General features: G+C 33.0%; 1 protein-coding gene across 4 annotated transcripts in view; it reads left to right on the top strand.

The window, feature by feature from the left end:
• The window catches only part of SYCP2 (synaptonemal complex protein 2), a 64,509-nt gene extending 54,950 nt beyond the window's left edge, over nucleotides 1-9,559 (top strand). For 3 of the 4 annotated variants that reach the window (XM_023512007.1, XM_003787750.2, XM_023512006.1), the window contains exons 32-43: nucleotides 852-1,041; nucleotides 2,412-2,614; nucleotides 3,644-3,829; nucleotides 4,485-4,575; nucleotides 4,857-5,012; nucleotides 5,577-5,704; nucleotides 7,093-7,187; nucleotides 7,288-7,387; nucleotides 7,816-7,874; nucleotides 8,029-8,107; nucleotides 8,219-8,275; nucleotides 9,229-9,559. In XM_023512007.1, the coding sequence (XP_023367775.1) occupies nucleotides 852-1,041; nucleotides 2,412-2,614; nucleotides 3,644-3,829; nucleotides 4,485-4,575; nucleotides 4,857-5,012; nucleotides 5,577-5,704; nucleotides 7,093-7,187; nucleotides 7,288-7,387; nucleotides 7,816-7,874; nucleotides 8,029-8,107; nucleotides 8,219-8,275; nucleotides 9,229-9,306 (1,422 nt within the window). In that variant the 3' untranslated portion in view covers nucleotides 9,307-9,559. The remainder of the gene's footprint in view (nucleotides 1-851; nucleotides 1,042-2,411; nucleotides 2,615-3,643; nucleotides 3,830-4,484; nucleotides 4,576-4,856; nucleotides 5,013-5,576; nucleotides 5,705-7,092; nucleotides 7,188-7,287; nucleotides 7,388-7,815; nucleotides 7,875-8,028; nucleotides 8,108-8,218; nucleotides 8,276-9,228) is intronic. The other variant, XM_023512005.1, reaches the window with a different exon arrangement.
• The last annotated feature ends 288 nt before the right edge of the window (nucleotides 9,560-9,847 follow it).

The following is a 9,847-nucleotide window of genomic DNA, read 5'->3' as shown; positions in this document are numbered from 1 at the left end:
TGCTGTGAGCTGTGATGCCACGGCACTCTGCCCAGGGGGACAGCTTGAGGCTCTGTCTCAAAAAAAAAAAAAAAAAAAAAGAGTCTTGCATTAAAGGTAGGTTTCTGACTACTACACTATGCTGATTTTAATTCATTAAACCTTCATCTCCCCTTGTTTGTAACCCCTTTATCTCTAATCTAGAGACATAAAGGACTTCATAACTTATCTCCACATTATCTAGCACTTCTTTCTTTAATTTACTGTACATACGGTCAGATAAGTCTTCCCAAACCACCTCTCCTCCTATCCCTCTTCAAAATAAAATTGCTGAACATAACCCTAGTGTTAGACATTAAAACATCAAAATACTTTCCAAGTTTATGTCCATTTTTCCCCCAATATACTTAGAATTATATTGTAATGGTCCAATAGTAAAGCTTGTGACTCCCAAATAGGACTCATGTTTCTCAACTCCTTTGGTTCTTGTCAGCAGTCTGCCTTATTCCTAATATATCTTTCCCTCACCACCTTCTTTGACAAACTCCGAGTATCTTAAGTGTCATGAAATCTAGGAGTTCTTCCTGGTTTCCCTAAATCAGCTATAATCTTCCTTGAACTCTATATTGTTTTATTTGTATCTCTTATGGTATTTTTTATGGCCTGTGTATTATATTTTCCTGTGGATATGTCTTATACCTTCTAATATATTAGAAAGTCTTTTACTGCTCATGTCTAGTCCTTGTTTTGCCTGCATATAGTAATATAAGGTATTTAATAAATATATGAATATAATTTAATTAGATTGTTTTATGTGTCCAAGTATATATATTTGTATTTGAGTATAATTTGAAAGTTGTCCCTACATTTAGGAGGAGAATATCCATTCTAAAACCAAAACGATAAGCCTTCCAAAGAAAAAATGGAAAGTCTTGGGTAATACACAAAAGGAGCTACCAAAAGAATGGAAAAACTCGTCTTTATTAAAAGATACTACACGAGACAACTGCCTTGACTTATCTCCTCTATCTGGAACTCCATCATCTATAGAAGTAATGAGATGTCAGTATCATTTCATTTTTCCTTTACTTGAATATTCAACATTTTTCTGTAACTATGTGACAATACAATTTGAAGACTAATTCTGAGGGGTGAATTTAAGATTATAGATAGGTAGAACTTCATTTTTAAACTAGTTAATGTTAGCAATGTGGTTTTTGCTAACTTAGGGCAGTGGTACTAGGATACTGAAGTTTTTCATGTTAGGAAGTTAAACATCAAATACTTTAATATGGAAAATATTTAATCTATATTTACAAATAATATGAAATTTCAATAAGTGCTTAATTTTAATTTTAATATGTGCTTTTAGCTCAAAGTTTATTTAATAACATAAGAATTATGGGGATTTTGGCTCAGCACCTTTAGCTTAGTGGCTAGGGTGCCAGCCACATATACCAGAGCTGGTGACTTCGAATCCAGCCCTGGCCTACCAAACAACAATGACAACTACAACAAAAAAAATAGCCGGGCATTGTGGCGGGTGCCTGTAGTCCCAGCTGCTTGGGAGAATAAGGCACGAGAATCGCTTAAGCCCAGGTTGCTGTGAGCTATGATGCCACGGCACTCTACCAACAACAACAAAGTGAGACTCTGTCTTTAAAAAAAAGACCACTGTCACTTTAAATAAGTGCATACTCAGAGGACAGATGTACATGTCCTGATTTGATCTGAAAACTGAGAGTTCATTTATATTAAGGCATTTTTCAGCAACGAATTTTCTCTTTTTTTTTTTTTTCAAGGCAGAGTCTTTTGTCGCCTTCTGTAGAGTACTATGGTGTCATAGCTCACAGCAACCTCAAACTCTTGAGCTTAAGCAATTTTCTTGCCTCAGCCTCCCAAGTAGCTGGGACTACAGGCGCCTACCACAACACCCAGCTGTTTTTAGAGATGAGGTCTCTCTCACTCTGGCTCAGGCTGGTCTCAAACCTATTGAATTCAGGCAACCCACCCACCTTAGCCTCCCAGAGTGCTTGTATTACAGGAATGAGCCCCCACACTTGGCCTGAATTTCCTCTTTTTTAAATGGGGGATTTAGACCAAATGATTTCCCAAGCCTTTTCTAATCATTAAATCTAAACATTCAAGATAATAGTTAGGTTGCTGTAGAGTTTATAGTTAAGGTCATACTGTAGATATTTTTGTTTGAAATGTTTTGAAAGTTCTTATGGCTACAAATGCATTTTAAATTCAGCCATTATTTTTTAAAGCCATATTTTAAACATAATTTGGTCTTAATTTATTAAAAGTTTATCCTTTTCAAATGAAGCTAATATTTGAATATTTGATAAATTATTCTTAGAAATTAATCATGCTATTTCTAAAGCAGACATCAATGATAACATCTGTCTCTGTTTTTGTTTGTTTTGTAGGTGTAGAGAAAATAACAGAAGGGGATTTTTCCCAGGATTACTGTGCGACAAGATCTATATCACCTTACCCAAAAATCTCATCATCTGAATCCTTAAGCAGTAACAGTGGAGTTGGGCATCCAATAAAGTCACCCCAAAACAATGATAACAACTTACTCCATGCAAGTGGAAGTTGTTCACCAACTTCACAACCACTCTTTTTGGTAAGTATTTTTTTTCCTTTATCAGATATATCTGAAGGGTAAATCATTTTCCTATAATCTTAATTTAATGTGCATTGCTTGTCTACTTAAGGTTTTGGGTTTGGTCTAGACTAGAGGTTGGTAGAAGGACCTAATGACAAGTAAGATCCAATTCCCATCCTCAGTGAGCCTAACAGACTTATTTATAGCCAAACCGGAGGAAGAATATGGTGGTATGGGAGTACAGTAGCCCTCCCCTGCATCTGTGGTTTTGCTTTCCAAGATTTCAGTTACCCACAATCAACTACAGTTTGAGAATGTTAAGTGTAAAATTCCAGAAATAAGCAATTCATCAGTTTGAAATTGCGTGTTCCTGAAAGGTGACAGGAAATCTCATATCATCAGCTCCATTTCAATTGAGACATAAATTATCCCTTTGTCCATCATATCCATACCATAGATGCTACCTGCCCATTAGTCACATAGCAGCTATCTAGGTTGTCAGACCATCAAGGTATCATGGTGCTTGTGTTCAAGCCACCCTTATTTTAATGAATAAGAGGTCCAAAGTATAAGAGTCCTGATGGTGGCACATTTTCTGATATTTTTAATTTTTACTGTGTATAGAAAAATGTGGATACTTAAATCACCCAGCAACCTTGCCGAATTCTATCATAATTGTCTACTTAAATCCTGTTGGCTTTTCTATATGGACAATCATAAACTGTTACTCATGATGGCTAGAAACAAAAAATGCAAAAATTCTTCATGTTCTTTTTTACATTAAGGTGACTTTGACTTCGAGCATAGATGCCTTAGTAGCTGGCATCCTTATCCATAGTTTTTGGTAGCTATTTCACCTTAATGTTCTAGTTGTGTAGGGGCTTTCTCCCCCTTCTAATTATGAATGGCTGTTGAGTTTTAGTACTGAATTATTCCCTTAAAATTTAAATAGTTTTGGCTTAATGTTTTTTATTTATGTTCAAATGTTTTGAGTTTTAAATAATTTTCTAACTTCTTTGGGTTTCTATATGTCCTCTTCACTCATAGCCCAGGCATACTCCAACTAAGAATAATAGTGTTGTGAAGAGAAAAAATATAAATTCTGTGGTACTTGCACAAGAAACACAAAATTGTAACAGCTATTCAGATATAAGCAGTCATAGTTTAGAAAAACGGTTTCTGGAAATCGAATCTCCAAATTTCTCTGAAAATCACATACAAAGAAAAAGAGAGGTAAGTATGATATTGTCTGTAACTTTCAATTATTCCTTAAACTAAGTTGGTTTATAATTTGGTCCTTCTATATAGCAATTCAGTTGAGCTTCTTGCTGCTATAAAATTCCATCAGTCTACCAATAAATACGCATGGATTCTAATCTTTTAAATATAGAAGATCAAGATAGAATTTTATAGCTTGCTTAGGGCTATGATTTGAATTACACCTAAGTGGATGGATGGTTATATACAGATTACTTGAAAAAAACAACACAGTAACCTAATAAAGGTTAATTAGCTAAAACACCACCAAAAAAAAATCCCTAAGTATCCAGACAGTATAACATAAGGTTATAAAAGATGTGGCTTTTAGTTTTCTGCAAATCACCACTTCCTGACTCAAAGAAATGAAAATCCTAATAAGGAAAAGTTGAAAGGGATAGTCAAAAGAAAAAAAGCCAGCAGCAAAACATTACTAAAGGATTGAGGTCAACATGAAATCTAAATTAAGAATACATGGCGGTATTAGAGATAAAAAGGAAGGGACAGAAACAAAACAGAAAAAAAATTGATAACAATTGAAATTTGCTAGCCTTAGTGTTTGAGAAAGCCGATCAAGGTGAATCCAAAAGTACTTAGAGTATTTTTTTCTAATTTCTAATATGTATTTTAGGGAAGTCGCTCAGCATCTCTATTATCCATGTGTAATGAAGACAAAGAGAATACGTGGTTTGACATGCCCTATAACACTACTCATGTATCAGGTTTGAAGCCTTAGTCTTACTTTTTCTAAAAAAAAATAACTAGTTACTGAAATACTGCTGTGACATTTTACCTTAAAGGATTATGTATTTTAACTTACACTGTTATTTAATTTAGTTAGTGTCAAAAAGAAAATACGTAAAGTAACCCTAGTGCACAGTTGCCTTAGAATACAGTGCTAATGATTAATGGAAACAAACCCTTATTTAAAAGAAAAACAAGAAAATATTAGGTATTTTACTCAAAATTGTAACAATACTAATTTTCCTTAAATGATCCCAAGGCCTCACTCACCATCTTAGTCGCAAACGAATGTACATAGAAGATAATCTAAATAATTCTGATGAAGTAGAAATAGAAGAGAAAGAAGAAAGGAGAGCAAAATTTGTTTTCCCCAAAAAGTATAAATCTGAAGATACAGATCATCATGTACACAAAAGTAGGTGGATCAAAAGCCTGTGTGAAAATGCAGCTATTTGGAAGGTGGCGTCTTAGATTTTGATTGATTCCATCTACAAAACAAAATCTTTTGTAAAGACAACTTCAGATAAGTACAAAACAGATGATGCTTTACCACGAAGTTCACTTTATATGAATAATCTTGTAGCAAGATCTTATATATTCACAGATCTCCCTCTTCATTCTGTCACTTATTACCCCATTTAAGTTTTACCAGGGGGATGAATTTGTTGATGTGTTTGTTAGTGTGTCAGTAAAAATATACATGTATTGGTAATAACTTGGAATAGTAAAAAGCAGTTTAAAAAAATCCAGAAATGTTCCATTTTAAAGTTCTCATTTTTACCTTAATAAAATGTGCCATCTTTTTTTTATAAATCAGAATAACTTCATTTTAATTAAAAAACAACATAATGAAGTCTAACTTTAATTGCATGATGCTTAGATTACATATAGAATCTGAAAATAACATTGGTTTGTTTTCTGCCTAATGACAAGGCTAAATTTGTAATAATACATATTATAACTGTCTTCCTTTTTTTAGCATCTGAAAGTATATCTCCATTGTCAAACAATGAGTTTTCTATTCATGGGGAGAACTGGGATGGTGAATTTTCAGGTGCAGGGATGATTTGTGAGAAGTTCAATTCAGAATTTAGAAAGAGGATTCATGTGAGTTATCATTATTTAAATTATGATTTATACCCAATAATATAATAATATGCCACAGTTCCTACTAGATTACTGGCTTATTTGATCCTTTAGCAATAAACCACCCATTCACAAACCCCATTTTCCTCATGTTTGAAAAATTGGAATAATTCTTAGGTAAATAACTTTATCTCATGAGTTGACGTTGCTTGTAAAATCTGTACAGTATCCCATTATTCATTCTTCTTCTATTAGTTCTTTCTCTTTTATCTTATTTTCTTTTTCCATTTAACATTTTGGCTTCTATGATTTTTATTTTCTGAACAGTTTTCCTGCCTCATATGTTTTAGACATTTTTTTTATCTCACAGCAGTTGCCATTAGTGAGGGTGGTATAATATAGTATCAAGGATGAGCAATTGCAGTCAGTGAAATCCTGTATCACTTTGTTCTACTAACTCTATACTTATATTTTCTCAGTTTGGGGCTCCTCTGAGATAATGAATGCAAAAATACTTTCTAAAACAATCTTTAGTTACTAATTGTAAGAGTTTTTTCCTACCTAGCCCTCTCATATATATTTGGAATAGATATTTTATTCCTGCCTTTAAATAAAAGATATTTTTTCAGCACAGGTTACTAGCCCCATCTTTTGCTTGCCTTTTCTCCTATTCAGGGTAAAATCTGCAATTATTTGAAGTTCTGTATATTTATTTTGCTTTTATTTGCTCAAGGTCAACCTAATCTAAATAGAGAAGTCCTGATTTATATTTTCTCTTATGCATCTCGGGCTCGGTGCAAATATATGTTTTTTTGTGTAAAATGATTTAAAATGGCAATCTTAAGTGTGATTTTTATTCTGTGACCCTAAAGAGAATTTATAATCACTACGTAAGAGTGTGATATTCTTAGGGAAACAATTAGCAACACTTAAAGCCTTACTAATGGGATAAGACATTGCTCTGACTGAGCTCATTTCTTAACACTTTGGGGGGGGTGGGTTGATGACAGGGTCTTGCTCTGGTGCCAGGACTAGAGTGAATGACATCATCATTACTCACTTCGACCTTGAACTCCTGAGCTTAGGTGATCCTCCTGCCTTAGCTTCCTAAGTAGCTGGGACTACAGGCGCATACCACTACACCCAGCTAATTTTTCTTTCTCTGTTGCTCAGGCTGATCTTGAACTCTTGGCCTCAAGTGATCTTCCCACCTCAGCCTCCCAAAGTGCTAGGATTACAGGTGTGAGCCACTGCACCCGGCTAACACTTCAGTTTAAGTAACTGAGTTTTAAGTTATTCACTTTTCTTCTTAGTTATTTTGTTTCCTGGTAACGGCTTTCTCTTAACCTAATTATGGCTAGGTTATTATTTTATAAAGATGTTTTAAATTAAAAATGAGTATTTTTCAGATCCGACATAACATTATGGATCAGTTTACTAAGCAATCTTGTAAAACAGCCAAACAACATCTGAATTCAGTGAAGCATCAGGTTAAGAACGTTAGGTTTGTAACAAAAATTTGTTCTGAAAACTTCTGAATGCTATATATTCATATATTCTGAATGCTATATTTTTAAAATTAATCTCATTTCTTTCTTTAATAGGTTTAAAAGACTTGATAAATTCCAATTCACCATGACAGAGCAGCTGGACAGTTTTGAAAAAGAATCACAGTCATTAAACGATTTTCAACAAGAATTTGTGGTTTGTTCTTTTATTTAAGAATTTAAAAATAATTTTAAAACTTTGCCTTTAAAGAGCTATACTTAGAAAAATGTTCATATGCATTCTACTTTGAGAACACATTCTAAAGCTTTTTGTTCTTAAAACATTTAGTTTTTATATTGTTTAAATAGTCAGTTTCACATAAACACACTTAAATTACAAACTTAAGTTTATGATGAATAAAGGTAATGATGATAATGGCAATAAAGTTCATGATAAAAAAAGTAGGAGTCTTGAGAGATTTTACTTTCAAATTTTTTTAATCTGAAAGAGTTCATGATACCTGGAATAATCTTAAACTGTAGTCCAATTATTTCTTGGAATATGAGAAATACAATAATTCTCCTGTGGAGCCTTAATTTTTAATGACACTAAAATATAATTGGTTGTTGTATCTTAAAATTTAGGATTGTTGGGAAAGGACATTTTACATGATGAAGGCATGTCAAAAAAGTGAACTGCAGAGGTTAGTATGATTTTCTTGATGACTAGAACTTAAAAATGTTGATTTTTTAATTAATAAGTTAACACTTGGGTTATTAAAATTCTATGTACTATATTATAGCAATTTAATTTGGATTCCTAATAAATAACAAATATAACTCTATTTTACTTGTTAGGCTTCATCTTTTGAAAGCTGCATTGGACAAACATGTCTTCTATGACACTGACTGTGAAGAAACCATTTTTACATCAGAGGTATAAATTTTATGTTTTTTATATGTAATCTTTTATATTGGTTAGTCTAACTTTTGCTGTGAAAACTTTATGATAAATCTCATGTGAGAAATATATTTTACTCATTTACAGATGTGTTTGATGAAAGAAAACATGAAAATACTGCAAGACAAACTTCTGAAAGATATGGTAAGTGAACTAATGCTAGTTTTTGGTTTTTCTTTTCTGGTTAGGAATAGGGAGTTTTAGCTCAGTTACTTTTAGTTATTTAAATAATGGGAGAATATTTCTAGAACAAGAATATGGATAATTTGAATAATGAATTCCTTCTAAAGAGGAAAAAAGTGAGGATCAATTTGCAAATTAAAAAAGCAGCTGAAAGAATGAAGTTTTTATACTGTTTCTCAACACTGTGTACTACAGCAAACTTCTGACCTGCCCTGCCTTCTGAAGTCATAATATAGTCTGGCAAAGCTACACAGAAAATAAGGAGTTCAGTGAAAGTATTATTGTCCACTTGAACAACACACTTTATTTACTTTGATTTGGGGATAAAAAATTATTTTAAATGATTTGACTTTCCAAAAGCCTACTAGACCAGCTAAAAGAAAAAGTAGACCTGGGAGGGACTAAAGGCGCTACTCCAAGTAAACTCTTTGGTGTTTTCTTAAAGATGGAAGACATTTTTAAGTACACTGTTCTTTATATACAGGACATATTAATGTGCTTACAAAGTATAATAAAAGCTTGGTATGCTGAAATAGTAGGTGATCAGGAGTTGTAGCTAAAAGCTAGCTTAGTTTGAAGCATACAAGAAGCTATGTAACTAGGTTGCTTCTTGTCAATTCTTTTCCTATTTTCATTTTACTTCCTTTGTAAATCTAAATTTAAATATAAATTTTATTGATTTGGGAATTTAAAAGAATAGTGATGTTCAAGATGATCAATTGAGAGATGATCTCCATTGACCACAGAATTCTGCAGATATCTATGTATAGACTCTAGGGGTTGGGTAGAATGAGCCCTGATTCATGGTATCTTTATGAAAGGGGTTGTTTTAAAATTAATTCCTAATAACAATTTGACTTTTTTTCTATTCTATGTGATATTGTGAAATCTAAATGTAATTTTTTTTCTTACAGCAAGAAGAGGAGCTTCTTAATGTACGCAGAGGGCTGATGTCATTGTTCATAACTCATGAAAGAAATGATAATATGTGAAATCCAGTTGTTGTCAACACATTTTATCTAATTCTGTTTTGTATATAACTGAGGAAATAATAGAGTAGTCCTACAATGAGGAAAATAGACATCTTCTAATGGATGAGACAGAATCACTATAACATGACTCCAAGCCCATAAGACTTTTATCTGCATAATACTACTATTTTTAATTTTGGAGAAAGTTTCAGAAAACCAAACAGTAAAACAAATTGGCTTACTTTTGTAGTAATATTTGCCTAATGTGAATATTATGGAGTTAATTATACTCACAAAACTGATTTAAATTTTATTATATAAAATGTACTTAGTTTGCAACTAAATACTTACAAAATATAATATCTAAATTTAAAAGTTCAGAACGCTCTCGGCCTTAGCGCCATCTTTCTAGAAACCTCCGCGCCATGAGAGCAAAGTGGAGGAAGAAGCGAATGCGCAGGCTGAAGCGCAAAAGGAGAAAGATGAGGCAGAGGTCCAAATAAACCGGCTGGTTGTGCACTCGTGAAGGCCACAAGAGAAGGAACATGGGATGCCAGAGGCT

The sequence above is a fragment of the Otolemur garnettii genome, unplaced genomic scaffold (genome assembly GCF_000181295.1).
Source record: "Otolemur garnettii isolate 467f Iridium unplaced genomic scaffold, OtoGar3 scaffold00023, whole genome shotgun sequence".
NCBI classification, from domain to species: domain Eukaryota; kingdom Metazoa; phylum Chordata; class Mammalia; order Primates; family Galagidae; genus Otolemur; species Otolemur garnettii.
The sequence above is the reverse complement of the archived record's forward strand: the minus strand, read 5'-3'. Positions and strand labels throughout refer to the sequence as shown.